This window comes from Pyrus communis, chromosome 3 (genome assembly GCF_963583255.1).
Source record: "Pyrus communis chromosome 3, drPyrComm1.1, whole genome shotgun sequence".
Taxonomy (NCBI): Eukaryota; Viridiplantae; Streptophyta; class Magnoliopsida; order Rosales; family Rosaceae; genus Pyrus; species Pyrus communis.
The window spans coordinates 13,342,866-13,359,066 of NC_084805.1; the positions used below are offsets into that span (position 1 = coordinate 13,342,866).

General features: G+C 38.4%; 3 protein-coding genes and 1 pseudogene across 3 annotated transcripts; all 4 read left to right on the forward strand.

Moving 5' to 3' along the window:
* Positions 1-2,182: 2,182 nt before the first annotated feature.
* LOC137728764 (F-box protein SKIP22-like) lies at positions 2,183-3,925 on the forward strand. The gene has a single exon (XM_068467521.1). It carries the CDS (start codon positions 2,228-2,230, stop codon positions 3,707-3,709), a length of 1,482 nt encoding a protein of 493 aa, XP_068323622.1. The 5' UTR covers positions 2,183-2,227; the 3' UTR covers positions 3,710-3,925.
* Positions 3,926-4,951: 1,026 nt separating this feature from the next.
* On the forward strand, positions 4,952-6,388 carry LOC137728218 (UDP-glycosyltransferase 74G1-like; annotated as a pseudogene).
* A 1,290-nt stretch (positions 6,389-7,678) lies between these two features.
* Positions 7,679-11,844, forward strand: LOC137729656 (mogroside IE synthase-like). Its single transcript, XM_068468653.1, has 2 exons — positions 7,679-10,227; positions 10,347-11,844. Exons 1-2 carry the CDS (start codon positions 9,571-9,573, stop codon positions 11,070-11,072), a joined length of 1,383 nt encoding a protein of 460 aa, XP_068324754.1. The 5' UTR covers positions 7,679-9,570; the 3' UTR covers positions 11,073-11,844.
* A 3,381-nt stretch (positions 11,845-15,225) lies between these two features.
* LOC137728219 (uncharacterized) lies at positions 15,226-15,858 on the forward strand. Its single transcript, XM_068467069.1, has 2 exons — positions 15,226-15,297; positions 15,358-15,858. The coding sequence occupies exons 1-2, from the start codon at positions 15,226-15,228 to the stop codon at positions 15,856-15,858; spliced, it is 573 nt and encodes a 190-aa protein (XP_068323170.1).
* Positions 15,859-16,201: the final 343 nt, after the last annotated feature.

A 16,201-nucleotide genomic window follows, 5' to 3' on the forward strand; every position in this document is an offset into this window, starting at 1 on the left:
TACAACCAGTCCTGTCGTACAGACCACTAGAGGTGGTTCCGACTCGTGTGCAGGGATATTTGATGAGCTATAGGTTCAGTCGTACAGGTCACTATAGGTGACTCCGACTTACGTGCTAGCATTGATTGATGATATCGGTGAGTCATACATGTCACTATAGGTGACTCTGACTTACATGCTAGCATTGATTGATGAGATATGGGTGAGTCGTACATGTCACTATAGGTGACTCTGACTTACGTGCTAGCATTAAGCACATGATTATTTATATTGCTGATGAGATGTTGTATCGTGGTATACTTCTGGATTTACTGATAGTATACAATTGATTTCATCCTTATACGTAGTATGATTTTCCACGAAATTATACAGGTGTTATAGCGAGGGGTTATTACTTTTGATAAGTGAATGGTTTTTGAAAAGCTTTGTTTTCGCCCACTCACATTTTCTATTTTTGCACCCCTCCAAGTCCTAGTAGTAAAGTTTCCGTATCGACGAGGATTTGTGGCACTTCCCAGTACAGGTGGCTTCTTATGATGGCATAATCGTTATCTTACTTTACTGTACTCTACTTATGCTCTGTATAACGTGTGTATGGGTCCATACCTGCTCACTGCACACTCGTGTATTTAGGCACTTTTAGGTTTAAATTTATTCATAGTTTACACATTATCACACTTTATGGCTTCGTCACCTTCTAGGTATCGGCCAACATAGCTTGATTCGAAGTCCTAGCGGACATTCCGGGTTGGGATGTGTCATTTACCTCATTGCATAATTAATATTAAGTACAAAAGGAAGTTAATAATAAAACTCAAACTTATCAATAAACCCACACACTATAATTTAACCCTAGCATCATCCTTTGTTTATCCTACTTTCATTCTAGCTAAAATTTTAATAACTTTGATAGAGAAAAACAAGTTTTTTTATTGATAGATGGTGATTTTTGAAGTTTTGAATGCTCCAAGTAAGGTATAACTCGATTTATGGATGTTTTGTTCGTTTGCTTCTTCTTTGGATTAAATTTCATACTTTAAATAGTAAATTGTATTTTTTTTTCTCTGCTATCTACGCCCCAAAACACTATCATTAAAGATGAGCAGAAATAGTAAACTCTATCATTGGAAAAGAAAAGATGTGAACCTCATCAAAAGTTATAGCAACATAACGGTATGTTGCAATAAGAGTTTGATATGTGACACAAGGTCAAAATATTTTAAGACTTTCATCAAATGAACATAACAAGAACAAATAATAAAGATGAGAATTCCAAACAGCGTTTAACTTCTACAACCTGGTAGTGTGTTGTCCTCCTGACTTGCGTGATGATTATCATAAGCCCTGAGGAAACAAGGTTATTTGCATCATACATTCATTTAGAAGTAGAACAGAAAGATGAATGAAAAGGGTTTAATGAGAATATTACCCCTCACCGAACATGCCTCCATCCAAATCCAAAGCATCAAGGTCAACTGTTTCCGGCAAAGTGATGGACTGGAGCTTGCATTGCATTCTCTGGAAAATTCAAGTCTATGGAAGGATCTCTTGGATTCCAAATATATGGATGAGTTTGGTAGCAGAAAGGAAAAAAAAAAAAAAAAAAGCCATGGACATGCTAATCCTAGATGGCCTATGCAATTATAGAGGGGCAAATGACTCATCTTTGAAAAAAAAAACATTCAATTAGAGATATTATTTTATAAAAGGAATGAGTATAAAGATAACTTTATATTTTGAATTGGGTTTGAGAAGGTAATTTAGGTAATAAATTTAGATTTGAAAATATATTAATTCCTTAATTAAAAAATAATATAGGTGTAAAAAGAAATTATATGTGTTCAAATAAAATTTTCCAAAAAATAATAAAAATATAGACAAAGAATTTCCAAAAAATAATAAAAATATGGACAAAGAATAATGGAGTTGGATTGTCTGCCCTCCCATTTTCATAGTCTCCATATACCCTCCTGTAATGTGTGGTCACGGTTAAGCCATGTCAACATTTTATATTAATTTTTTTTATAAAAATAATAAAACAAAAAGTAATAGAAATATAAAATGTTGACGTAACTTAACTATGACCACACAAATAAAAAAACATGAAAAGAATATGAAAATGGGAGGGTAGACAATCCATCTTCAAAAATAATACCTATGCTTTAAGAGTAAAAAGAAAAATGGGACTTGGGGGCACAGAAAATTAGAAACAAAAAACCAAACGAGAATGAAGCTGAGAGTGCGATCGATAGAAACCAAAGAAACCATTCGAGTGGAGGTCCCCGATCTCTGCTCTCTCCACCACCTCAAACAAACCGTCTCCCAACTAATCTCCGCCGCTCCTTCCTCCTTCCGCCTCTCCCTCAACCACCGCGACGAGCTCCAAGCGCCATCCCCTCACGATTCCCTCCGCTCCCTCGGCATCACCTCCGGCGATCTTGTCTTCTACACCCTCGACCCCTCCTCCCAAACCCTAGCTTTGCCTTCCCATCCAAATTTGCACTCCTCCGCAGAATCCCCAAATCGAATTGAGCCCCAATGTTCGCATTTCCGTAACTCCGAAACCCTAATGGACAAAGGGGGTGTTATGGACGATTCGATTGGTGAAGATCCGAGGTCTGAAGGTTCGAATTCGGAAACCCTGGTAGTTTCTGGTGCCCGAAGTATGGAAATTGATGATCCGTCTGATGGGCTAGGGTTGGAAAGGTACTCGGTTCCATTTTTCTTGAAGCGGGTACTGAGGGAGGAGTTGGGAGAGGATCGTAGCAATCATCATAAGCTATTGTTGATTTCTGTACATGCTGTGCTATTAGAGTCTGGTTTCGTTGGGTTCGATTCACTTTCGAGTATGTTGGCCAATCAAGGGACGGGTTCAACGATTTCGCTTTCATATACTTTGCCTGAGCTTTTGCGAAATCGGGGCAGTGATCGTAATGGGGTTGAAGGGGTTGTGTTTAAGTTTCAGAATTTGGGGCATTTTGAGAATGTTTATGGTTCTTTGGCCTTTGGCGGTTCTTCACTCTATCAGATATGTTTGGATAAAAACAGATTTGCCCCAATGATCGAAACCATTTGGGAAATCCAAAATGTGCATGAGAGAGATGGGTTAGCCCCAGAGAGAGAAGTTTTAGAGTTTTGGAAGATTGTGAAAGATGGGATCACATTTCCATTGCTGATTGATCTTTGCGCAATGGCGGGTTTGCCCGCCCCACCGAGCCTTATGCGCCTTCCACCGGAGCTCAAAATGAAGATTCTGGAGCCACTGCCTGGTGTCGACATTGCCAAGGTGGGTTGTGTTTGTAAGGAGCTGCAAAATCATGCTAATAATGATGAATTGTGGAAGCAGAAGTATGCTGAGGAGTTCGGTAATGGCAGCAGAGGAGAAGGCACTGGAGGTGAGGGAACAGTGACTAACTGGAAGTTTAGGTTTGTTGGAAATTGGGAGACTAGGAAGCAACAAATGAAAGCAGTAGTGATGTGGAGATCAATTGAGACGCCTTATTTCAACCATATCAGGAGGGACCATAACCCACTTGTACCTCCAAGGATTGGTGGAATAATTGGTGGGGATTATGACCGCTTTCCACTCCTAGGTGCCGTTGATCCTACTGGACAAGCACATCCTCTACAACAACCCCGAATATCTTATATGCGGCGTAATTTTTCACCCAACTGCAATCTGGGCAGTCTGGGAGGGTTCAATATCTAATCTGGTGGTTTGAAGGTTGCTGGAACTGAAGCTGCAGGTTCATGTTTCGTTTGCATAGTATATATAATAAGCATATTGTTTAATCTCCAGCTAGTATTAAGACTAAATTATCGTAAACTTTAGCTTCTTTTTTTTCTTCTTGTTGATGCATACGTTTGTTGTTACTTATGTTGATTACCGTTGGATTTTGGATATAATTTAAAGTCAAGTTCTGTAGTTTTGGTGTAGGTCTGTCTGTTTTTGATGTACATATAAGCTGCTCTGCTGAATATTTACTTATTTCTGCCGGTGCTGAGACGATAGTACCGTGTATGCCAACAGGCAACTTCTTGTTTAGTTTAATTTGCTTAGCTATAAACTTCAAGCTAACATTCTGTCTAGACTGAACTGAACCACATTTGTGAATAGTCGTTGTAACGATACCCACAAATCAAAAATTCAAAAGACAAGTTGAACATTCCCTTAGTGTTGCTTTAGTCTTAAGCGATCGAGTCTTGGTACCCTTTTAAGATTCAAAAATTCCTCATCTCCTCCACTCTTAACTTCAAACCGCAATTGGTGCAACTTCAGCTGTTTATGGAAGAAGGAGCTCCAACTGTTTATTTCTTGCTTGCAACCCTTATCATCATTCAATGTACAAGGCAATCCATGTGGTTCATGCAATGCAAAAACCAACTCCTTTACATGGAGATCAACTCATCTTCAGTTTGTTTGGGTCTTCCTATTGAAATCTCAATTGTATCGGTCTCCTTGACACTCATCATCAGGGACAATCCCAATTTCATGTGATCGATTTTGCGGGTTCTCGTGAACTAACAACTTTTCTTCTTCAGCAAGACAATTGTTTCAGCGCAGCGAAGTGGGTGCTAGCCTATTAGGAGAAATTTTTGGGTCCTCTTAGAGAAATTTTTGTGTCCTGTAAGAGGACCGCGTCATTCTGGTTCTTGTGTAATTGTGTTTCATGGGCGTACAGATGACGTGTTTTCCGCGTGGATTAAAAAATTTCATAGAGTGCTAGCGCCCAAAACCAATATAAGATAACGAAAAATTTTCACAAAGAAACGGGGGTCTGGCAACCCAATTCAGATCAAGTAAAATGGAGACTAGCAGCACACCGAGACCCAAGTCCAGGTTAAAACAGAGTTTTATTTTTATTTTTTTTCTTTATCATTTAATTTGAGATGTTTATTTTATTTTTTTTCCAAGAACCATTTCTCTTTCCGAAGCTTATGCAATAATGAGATGTATCGAAATCCAACAGGATCTTCTCCGGATTCTTTTGGTAAGGATCTTAAGGATTCGTAAATTATGTCCGTTCATCGTACATCGTATGATTATTTTTTATCAGGTACTGTTTGTGTTTAATTTTAAATAAAAATTTTTAAAATGATTTCTGACCGCACGATGTACGATGAACAAACATGATTTACGGATCTCTCAAGATCCTCACAAAGAGGATCCGGATTCTATCAAAATTACTTGGTTCTAAACTGGCAAACTCCACATCATGACTTGCGTAAGAAGGCTGCAACATCTATTGTTTGGTGGATGGATTGTACACCATCTTCATTCTTGAAATATTCTATTATGCTTCAACGTATCTTATACTCCGGCCTTTTAGCTGTTAGATTTTGTTATTTATCTTTGACCAAGGATTTATCGGCCACAAACTCCAAAGTAAGGTTACCCGGGCATACAAGAAAATCTCACTCATTCTTCTATAAAACTGGTTTCGAAATTTTCTCCTAAATTTACAATTAAAACATTCGAGAACAAGTTAAAGTTTAGTGCAGAGAGAGAAATGGAGAAGGGACAGAGAGCCTACAAAACTTCTTGATTTTACCCTATCCATAGATGTCTATGTGGAAAGGTTCTGGAAAGTTGGGTCGATAACTTTTAGTGAGCTTCTTGGGAACTTTTGAGCTCGGGTTCTCCGGCTGATTGTGTTATTAATGATTCATTCATGCCTTGGCCTTTGGATGTCGCCAAGAACTTTTGGAATAGCCGGGGGGCGGTTTCTTCACTGAGTCTTGTGCCGTTGACAGCATCTACTACAATGTCCACGAAAGGCTTTCGAAGCTTCCTCTTACCGGGCTTTCCATGAACTGGCTGTGGGACAGTTCTCCAATGTTGACAAACTTGATTGGGTCCTCTTCAACACATTTATAGTTGGAAGAACAGGTCTCTCTCTCTCTTTCTCTCTCTCTCTCTCTCTCTCTCTCTCTCTCTCTCTGCAACACATTTTCTGCTTAGGTGGTGCATTGGATGGCTAAGTTTTGGCGATTGAGGACCGTAGGACCAACTATACCGTCCAAGTACTTGCACAAGCGACTTGAAGATGACAAAGAATATGGTGTGAATCTCTTACAAGACAATGATGCCGGTATAAAATGGCTAAACGGAAGGCTAAAAGAGTATGTCGCTTCTGTATCGTTTGGCACTGTAGCGACACTCGAAGTTGAGCAAATGGAGGAGCTTGCTTGGGGATTGAATAGGAGCAATAGTAATTTCTTGTGGGTGGTTAGAGAATCAGCAGCAGCAAAGGTCCCAAAGGGTCGCAGAGGAGACATCCGAGAAGAATTGGAAAGAGCCTCTAAGAAAAGATTTGGACTACTTGGATCTAACAAAAGATATGGCACAAAACCGAGCTCAATGGCGTTATCGGATTCATGTAGCTGACCCTACTTAGTGGGATAAGACTTTGTTGTTGTTGTTGTGGATATCATTGTTACATATGTTGATGACCTTTTGGTCTTGATGTGCATACAAGCTGTTCTGCTGCATTGTTCTCCTAGTCTTACTAGTTTCTGCTGGTGCTAAGATGATATGGTTTTCATATATGATGTTTCAATTAGTACTATGCACATTGGGTTTTGATTCAATTCATTTGGATCAGTTATAAACTTCTAAATAATATTCTCGTTAGACTGAATCAAACCCAATGTTCGAACAGTCTATCATTAATCTTTAGTTTTGTAGTCTGCTGTTGTTAAAGAATAATCTCATACTCTTACCAAATTCATAACTTCAAGTCTCGGCATCTTTAACATTCGAAAATTCCCCATCTCCTGTTCTCAATAATTCTCTCCTTAGAAGTGTAACTCGTAAGGAAGCCTTGGCACGAAAATTAAAGAACGTGAAAACCAAGTAAGTGGCTCTAAGGACATCCAACATTGTTTTGTGTCTAATTTTTCTTCAGCAAGACAATCTCCCTACTCCTGATGTGAAAAATATGAATGTTGTTGTTGCTCCAGTGAGATGAACTTACTTGGATATGTAAATTTTGGATTTGATATTTTGTGTGTGTTTATATTTATGATACTATATTTTTTATAATGTAGTTCTTTAGAAATAACGTCTCTACGAAGCAAAAAACACTTCTTTATTTTTTTGCCAAATGCAAATGAAAAATGTTTTTAGTCCCATTCCAAAAACAATTTTAAACCGACTCTGCATCTCTTTTGCATCTGCTCTTACGTGCTACTCAACTATTTCTCTTTTAAGTCACGTTTTCTGATCAATGCACATGGTCCTAGCCTCCTAGGAGACATTCCTTTTTCTTTATTGATCAATCAATATCTTCACTTACTTAATTTGAAACGATTATTTAGAAAGCACTTCCATAAGCTAAAAGCGCTTTTTTTGTTTTTTCTGCCTAATGCAAATGGAAAGTGTATTTACCCAATCCAAAAGCAATTTTAAACCGACTTTGCAACGATTCGTTCCCAAAATGTTACGATTTTCGTCTCGAAATGAATTTTACAAAATTACTATTTCAGATGTTTATATTATTTTATTATTTTATTATTTATGGTGGGTTTTTGTGTGGCCGCGGGGCTCACACCCCACTTCCCCGTGTCTTCCTCCCCTCAATACTCTCAAACACTCTTATCACTTCAACTCCCTCAATTATCTGAAACCTTGTATCCCTTCTCTTCTCTGCAACGAATGGTGGTGCTGCATGTCCAGTTTGATGACGGAATGGAGCTGAACAAGGAGCTTCATAGTTCTCACCGAATTCGGGGAGGAACTCAGGTATCATCTGTAAAATACGAGGACCGGTTATAGCGTTTGAGATTGATATGGAAATGTCTTGTTAAAAGCTGTTTTGGTTATCCTTGTGGTTTCAGGATAACAGAATAGAATATAGCCTAATTCTTTTGGGATTAGAATTTAGTATCGAGTTATATTCGGACTCATGATTCCTTATGGTTTATATAGTTTGAATCCTAGACGCATTCTAATAGGGAATAGTCGAAGGAACACTATATATAGTTCAAACCACTGCTCTTGCAAAGGTACGGTTCATTTAGTCCAAGGCCTATTGATTGTAAGAGCCATTGATTTTGCAAAAGAGGAGAAGGTTTTGAACACAAGAAGCTGCAATGGCTTCATCATCAGGTCCGAATTCTGCAGGTAAGTTTTCAAGGTTCCTTGTTCTTGTGTTTACTTGGTTCGTGGTTCTATGCAAGTTGTGATTCAACTAGATGAACCCATTTTCCTAGATGATAGTTTATAAACTTGTTCCTACATCATCCTCAAGCCCTGCATGTTTCGAATCGACTTGGAATCTGGTGTTCTGGGGGTAAGCTTCTAAGATTTTAGTAGGGAAAATTACTGCAAATGAGAGAGATTTGAAGGATTAAGCCTCTGCATGTATTGGTGTTATTATTTCCAGAAAACCAGCAGAGGAAATCCAGTGAAGTCTTGTCGCATCGAAGTGAATTTGACTCGATTTCATCTGTTATGACGCCCTGAGGAAATTATCTGAATGTCTGGTGAAATTCTAGTGCAAACCCATGTGAAACCGAGGTGTTTCACCTCTGTACGTTATCTGCAATTAGTTCCAGAAACCAGCGAACCCACACCCACACCAGTGCAACTCCGGTGAAATCTGAGACAAATCTACCCTCTTTCATCTTTAATCTGTGACCGGGTAATTCCTAAACCCTTATTTGGTGTTATGAGCGAAATTGGGATGTAAATCCATGTAGGAAATGAGCTCATTTTAATTTCTGTGGAGTTCCGGTTAATTAACGATTCTCCGGCTGGCTCCAGCGAAGGCGAACAGTGTCACTGTTAACTTTAACAGTGACAGGCGGTGACTCCTAAATTTAACGAAATTTTCAACGGAAAAGGTGTATATTCCGTTACTCATATTAGGTGTTAGAATTTGTACAATGTTAGGGATTGGATCCCTCCCTGGGATCTTAGGGATCAACGCACATGGATCGTAGATCAAAAATCGTGTGACCACAATTTTATTCTTTTTTGTATTTTTCACGCAAAATGAGGTTACTTTACTTTTAAAAATATAAAAAGCATTTAAGTTATTAACTTTTTAAAATACATATTCCACCATTTATATAATAACACGTGGTGTACTACCTAGTGTGCCTGTTACACTGAAAATTCTTTCTTAAAGAGGGCCTCTGTTTTTAGCCGTTGGATCAAATTTTAAGAATCCGGATTGGTGGATGTAGTGGAAGGGATCCGAAGCGGATCCCTTTCCGTTTTCAAGAGCCATATTTCTCTTTTGGATAAGATTACTAAATTTAGAGAAAAAAATTGCATCAAAGAGACGTATCCATCAAAGAGACGTCTCTCTAGCATTAGCTCTCTCTTTTTGGACCATTTAATATGCATCAAAGAGACGTATCCAAATTACTTTGGTTCAAAACGAAGAACCTTCCAAATTGTCCTGTGTGTAAAGATGTGACTTGCCTGACAAGGAATCAACATCTGCAGTTTCGTGGACTGATTATGCACTTCATCTTCATACTCCTATATAATTGGCTTCTACATTTTCTCCTAAATATTCAAACACATTTCCTAGCAAGGCTTCTAATTTAGAGCAGAAAATGGAGAAAGGACAACTGAGAGCCTACAAGGCTCACTGCTTGATCTTACCCTATCCGAGCCAAGGCCACATGAATCCGATGCTCCAATTTGCCAAGCTTCTAGATCACAAAGGAGTGAGAGTCACACTCGTGACGACTCGCTTTCTCTACAAGACAATGAACAGCTCAGCATCGAGCAGCACAGCTTGGGAGACCATCTCCGATGGCTTCGATGATGCTGGACAAGGGGACACAAACACAGACATCTATTTGGGGAGGTTCTGGCAAGTGGGGTCAAAAACTTTGGCCGAGCTTCTTGAGAAGCTTTCGAACTCAGGGTCCCCCGTGGATTGTGTTGTCTATGATGCATTCATGCCTTGGCCCTTGGATGTCGCCAAGAAGCTTGGAATAGCGGGGGCAGTTTTCTTCACACAGTCTTGTGCTGTTGACAATGTCTACTACCATGTCCACAGAGGGCTGTTGAAGCTTCCTCTTGCTGATGGTCAGTCTCAAATTTCACTTCCTGGGTTGCCAGCGCTTGGTCCTTTGGACTTGCCATCGTTTGTTTACGATTGTAGATCTTACCCAGCTTTCTACAGAATGCTTGTGGGTCAGTTGTCGAATATCGACAAAGCTGATTGGGTCCTGTGCAACACATTTTATGAGTTGGAAGAACAAGTGAGTACATTGGGAAGTTCTCTCAATCATTTTTATTCACAGTTCCTTATCTTTGATTTGATTAATTTTTAATTAGTTCAAGTAAATTAAACTAATTGCTATTGATTTTTTCTGCTTAGGTGGTGGATTGGATGGCTAAGCTTTGGCGATTGAGGACCGTTGGACCAACTATACCGTCCAACTACTTGAATAAGAGACTCAAAGGTGACAAAGAGTACAATGTCAACTTCTTCAAATCCGACAATGATGCCTGCATAAAATGGCTAAACAAGAGGCCAAAAGGTTCCATTGCTTATGCATCGTTTGGCAGCATAGCGAAACTCGAAGATGAACAAATGGAGGAGCTGGCTTGGGGCTTGAAGAGGTGCAAAAGTAGTTTCTTGTGGGTGGTTAGAGAATCAGAAGCGGCCAAGGTCCCAAAAGGGTTTATCGAGGAGACATCCGAGAAGGGTTTAGTGGTTTCGTGGTGCCCCCAAATGGAGGTTTTGGCTCATGAGGCGGTTGGATGCTTCGTCACACATTGTGGTTGGAACTCGACTTTGGAGGCATTGAGTTTGGGGGTTCCAATGGTGGCGTTGCCACAGTGGAGTGACCAGCGTACGAATGCCAAGTACATTATGGATGTGTGGAAAATCGGGGTTAGAGCTCCAACTGATGAGAAAGGGGTTGTGAGACAAGAAGTAGTAGAACAATGTATAAGTGAAGTAATGGAGGGGGAGATAGGGGAAGAAATACAGAAGAACGCCGCGAAATGGAGAGAATTGGCCCGAAAAGCAGTGGATGAAGGCGGAAGCTCTGACAAAAACATTGACGAGTTCATTGCAAAACTGCAGAATCAAAGCTAGTGCTAAAGTCCTACAAAATCGAATCGGATAACTGTCTTGGTTTGTAGCAAAAGAATCGAATATCTGTGCTGATCTAACTCGACCTTATAGGTCCCACCTCATGTAAGAGTTGCACTAATAGGCTATCTTACCGAATTTTCTCCTGCATTAGAGACATGTATTTCAAATATGTTAGTGGAAAAAAATGCATATGTGCATGTGGTGTGATCTTGTCTATTAATTGCAACCAAACAAGAGAATTATATAACAAATTAATACGAGCTCGTTCGTAGAACTTGACCTTACAAAAATGGCTTGTAATAAGAGAAGGGAGTTACTGTTAAGAGTAGTTGCCCGCCGTGAGAGTAAGAAAGTTTAAAATATTTTTTAGTTTAATGATGTATTTACATTAATTTAATATCGATGTTGCTATTCACAAATGTAGAATCTAAAAACGCTTTGTCTTAGGTCATTTCCAATGGAGAAGGTTAAAGGTCTAAAAGCCAAAAAATAGCCTAATTTCCTCAAAAACTCATCTCCAACCGATGGCTAGACTATATTTCTATGGAGCCTACCAGACTATTATTCGGCCAAAGGGGCATCAGACTGGCCAATTGTAGCTCCTCCCAACCCTTTTTTGGAGCTCGGCTCCTTAGTTGCAATAATTGATTCAAATGCAACAACTAGATTTGAAAACATTCAACGGTTCTTTAATTAAATTAACCAACAAATTTTAGGGAAATAGCCCAAAATGGGACAATTTCTTAATCATGGGACAAAAATAGGACAAACTAGCCATGCACAAGCCATGTGCACCATGCAAAAAATCGAAATTACTAAAATACCCACATATAAATACTAAAAATCATCAGCCCATTGCATCACTGTTCTCATTTGGAAGAGAAGGATGTCGACAGAGCTCTGTGAGCTCTAGGTTTCTGATTTCAAAGAGAGGCAAGAAGAGTGAGCTGGGTTTTGGGTTGACCTCATACCACTGATTTTGAACAAGGGGAAGCGAGGGAGAGGTGAGAAGAGTGAGCAGGGTTTTGTACCATATTTTCTGTTTTAGCCGAAAGTTCCATTTTTCCCGACGACTAAAGCTTTGGCAAGCATATTAAGGTATGATGTTTAGTTCCAAGTTCCTTCATTAATGATTTATGGAATAAATGGGTTGTTTATAAGATGAATTAATACTTAGAAGTTAAATTAGGGTTTGTTTTTCATGTTGAGGCGTATGGGTTGTGGAATAAGTTTCAAGTTTTGACGTGCTAAAAAACTGGGATGGAACAATTTCTGGTTGAAGTGTCCAATTGCAGAAATTTGTGAAAAGTTTTTCGAAATGTGCATGACTACATCTTAATATGAGAAGCAAGAATGTTCACAAGTTATGATGCACATATGTTTTGTCCCAGATTTTAGCGAGTATGACCACAACCTAGTTGGCCTCAGCGAAAAACAAAATTAAGAAAAATCTTAGAAGATGCTAAGGGTCATGCGTGTCCATGAAATAACGAGAACGAGTATCATGTTTTCCACATGCACGGTTAAGTGGTGGTTGATTTACGTACCAAGACTTTTCAAACTGTCATTTTAACCATATATACTTAACAATTATGTTTTAATTGTATCCACAATACCAATATGTTGCCGTTAAAGTTTCTTCCGCTCTGTACATATCATGTGCATGTACTATACATATTAAGTGGATGTGGTGTGCATATAATGTGTATGGTGCATATTTACATCTTCGATACTCTTCGTATTAACGTAGTTTACTATTTTTTTCTTTGATTCAGATACAGGCCCTGCAAATACGAAAAAAACGAACAAGTTTGTGAAACAATTGCCTTTGATTCAGTTGGGGTCTTTCGTGCCTATTCAAATTGCAATTTTCAAATCCTTGAAATATTTGAACCCAATCAAATTTGCTACCAAATTCAAATTAATGAATCTTCAGTTCTTTATATAAAGTTTAGGGTCATTTATCTGATTGCCTCATTTTTCTGACTTAAAGAGAGCTGTGAGCTATGGGTTTTTGGATTGAGTTTAGATCTGTGAGCATAACATGTGCATGTCGTGTACATACAGTGTATGAGCGAGCTTAACACGAAGAGAGTGAATGAGTATGCGAAGCAATTTTGTCCATATCCTTCTCTCTTCCTTCTTTTCACTCTGATTTTTCTCTTTTCCCTCAAATTTATCTCTTCTCCAAAAGGCAACTAACCTTTAATACGTTTTTTCATTTAATTGTTGCAAAAGCCAAACCCTATTTTAGTGCTTGTAAATTTGGATTGAGAAAGGGAGCAGAGGGAGGGAGAAGACAGAACAAATGAAAAATCACATATAAATCAGAGAAATGATAAAAAATCAAAAATCAAAAATGAAGGATTCAGGTCTCCTCCAAGAAACACCAAACCAATCACTTCAACACCAAAAAGTCATCAATCAAAAAGCACAATAATGCAAACCCAATTCACAAAACCTACAAACGAAAAGGTACAAAATCAAAGAAGATGGGTGGGTTAGAGAGAGAGCTCTTGTGCATATTCGAAATGTAGAGAGAGAGAGAGATTGGATGAAGAAGATGGGTAGGTTAGAGAGAGAGCTCTTGGATGAAGAAGATGGTTGAGTTAGGGCTCTTCGAAATGTCCTATTTCTGTCACAAGATTAAGAAATTGTCCCATTTTAGGGTATTTCCCTAAATTTAAAGTATAAACTTAAAACTAATAAATTATTGAGGGGGCTGTGTTTAGCCCATTTGGTTGGAGATGATATATGAGTATAGTATGATACTGTTCATTTAAAGTATAAACTTAAAACTAATAAATTATTGAGGGTGCTATGTTTAGCCCCTTCGGTTAGAGATGATATATGAGTACGGCCTAACACTATTCATTTAAAAATATATTTTACTTTTAAGTGTAAGAGACACTTACATATAGAGGATCCCATTTATTAGACACTTACATGTAGAACAATTTTTCGACGACATGATTTGAAAATTGGAAAATGATTTCAACACACTGTTTATAGGCAATATACGCGAGTATCGTGTTAAATTTGATTCAATGTCTTTTTCTTTCCAGGTGCTTGATTATGAGAGTGAAATTGAGATAATGAAACAATCTAAGTGAGAGTCTAGAAAATATATATGTGAAGGTCTTAATTTGTAAATTGTCAGGTTGGAAGCATAAACTGTTGTATTCTTCTCATGAATGACAATCTAATTTCTAGTATTTTAATATGATTAATACAACCATCCTAAATAGCTAACAAACATTTTGTGACATACCTTAATAAGTTTGTTTTTGTTTCAATGTATCGCTCTGTTTAGTATCTTTACTAATGTCTACTTTGCGGTTCTCGTGAACTAACAACTTGTTTGGTATCTAATTCTTCTTTAGCAAGACAATTCTTTGAGCGAAACAGGTGCCAGGAGAAATTTTTGTGTTCGGTAAAAGGACCATGTCATTATGGTCCTTGATTAATGTGTTTCATGGGCGTACAGATGACGTGATTTCCGAGTGAATCCAAAAATTTCATAAGTGCTAGCGCCCAAAACCATCATAAGATAACTAAAAATCTTCACAAAGAAAAGGAGATCTAGCAACCCCATTCAGATCAAGTAAAACGGAGACTAGCAGCACACCCAAACCCAAGTCTAGGTTCAAGCAGAGGTATTTTTGTATTTATCGTTTAATTTGAGATGGCTCTATATGTTTTTGGTAACCTGAAGACCTTAAGACCAAAAGAGTAAGAAGGAAAAAAATTCATTTTCCTAGATTTGAATAAGTTTTCAAGAACCATTTCTCTTTTCAAAGCTTATGCAACAATGAGACGTATCGAAATTACTTGGTTCTAAACCGGCAAACTCCACATCATGACTTGCCTAACAAGCCTCCAACATCTACTGTTTCGTGGACGGATTGTACGCGTCATCTTCATTCTCGAAATATTATGTTATGCTCCGATGTATCGTATCCTCCTACGTTTTAAGTTGTTATTGATCTTTGACCAAGGATTTATAGGCCAAAAACTACAAGAGTAGGTTACCCGGGCATACATGAAAATCGCACTCATTCTTCAATAAAACTGGGTTCGACATTTTCTACTAAATATACAAAATATTAACACATTTGAGAGCAAGCTTCTAAAGTTTAGTGCAGAGAGAGAAATGGAACAGGTGTGGAATGGTTCCAAGGGAGATTTGAAAATCCGGAAAGATGGAGCCTTGTGTTGGACTGAGGTTGGTGAACAAGTGTTAGTGGGACCATAAATTATCGATACCACTAATACTAACATCCAGTTGATAAAGAGGAACCTGAAGGCGGCACAAGATCGACCGAAGAGCATTGCGGATCAACATTCTAGGGATCGTGAGTATAAGATTGGTGATTTTGTCTTCCTGAAGTTGTTGCCCTGGAAAGGTGTGGTTCATTTTGGCAAGCGAGGAAAGTTGAGTCCTCGATATGTTGGTTCTTACCGAATCACTAAGAGAATTGGTGCGATTGCTTATAGATTGGAGCTACCACTAAAGCTATCACAGATTCACGATGTATTTCATGTTTCCATGCTTCAGAAGTATGTACCTAATTTCTCTCACGTCATTCAGCCGGAACCGTTAGAAGTGAGTCAGGATGCAAGTTATGTTGAGAAACTTGTGGCGATCATTGACCGACATGATAAAACTCTAAGGAACAAAGTCATTCTATTAGTGAAGGTGTTATGGAGGAACCATGCCGTCGAGGAAGCTACGTGGGAAACGGAGGAACTGATGAGGAGTCAATATCCGTACTTATTTATTTGAGATTGTAATTTCAAGGACGAAATTCTTTTAAGGTGGGTAGATTGTGAAACCCCGTCCCAAATGTAGTGTAGTTTCCTATTGACAGATTTATGAAATTACCTTCTTGCCCTTGAGTTGACCTTGTTTGATCATCTCATTGAAACACGTAACTTTAAGTTTATTAAATGATTTTTAAAGTACTTATCGCCACAAATGTGTAGGCATAAACATATTCAGATTCAGATTTATAACGAAGATTTTATGTTTGAAACGTCGAACATTTTTAGATATTTTCGTATTTCGTCTTTAGTGAACTCGTTTTCTGAGCCACTAAGGCCCACATGTCTTCCCTTTCTTTCCCATC

Coding starts and splice junctions, on each gene's coding strand:
- LOC137728764 (XM_068467521.1), top strand. CDS start 2,228: ATGAAGCTGAGAGTGCGATCGATAGAAACCAAAGAAACCATTCGAGTG.
- LOC137729656 (XM_068468653.1), top strand. CDS start 9,571: ATGGAGAAAGGACAACTGAGAGCCTACAAGGCTCACTGCTTGATCTTA. Junction 10,228..10,346: donor TTTATGAGTTGGAAGAACAA/GTGAGTACATTG, acceptor TTTTCTGCTTAG/GTGGTGGATTGGATGGCTAA.
- LOC137728219 (XM_068467069.1), top strand. CDS start 15,226: ATGGAACAGGTGTGGAATGGTTCCAAGGGAGATTTGAAAATCCGGAAA. Junction 15,298..15,357: donor GAGCCTTGTGTTGGACTGAG/GTTGGTGAACAA, acceptor ACTAACATCCAG/TTGATAAAGAGGAACCTGAA.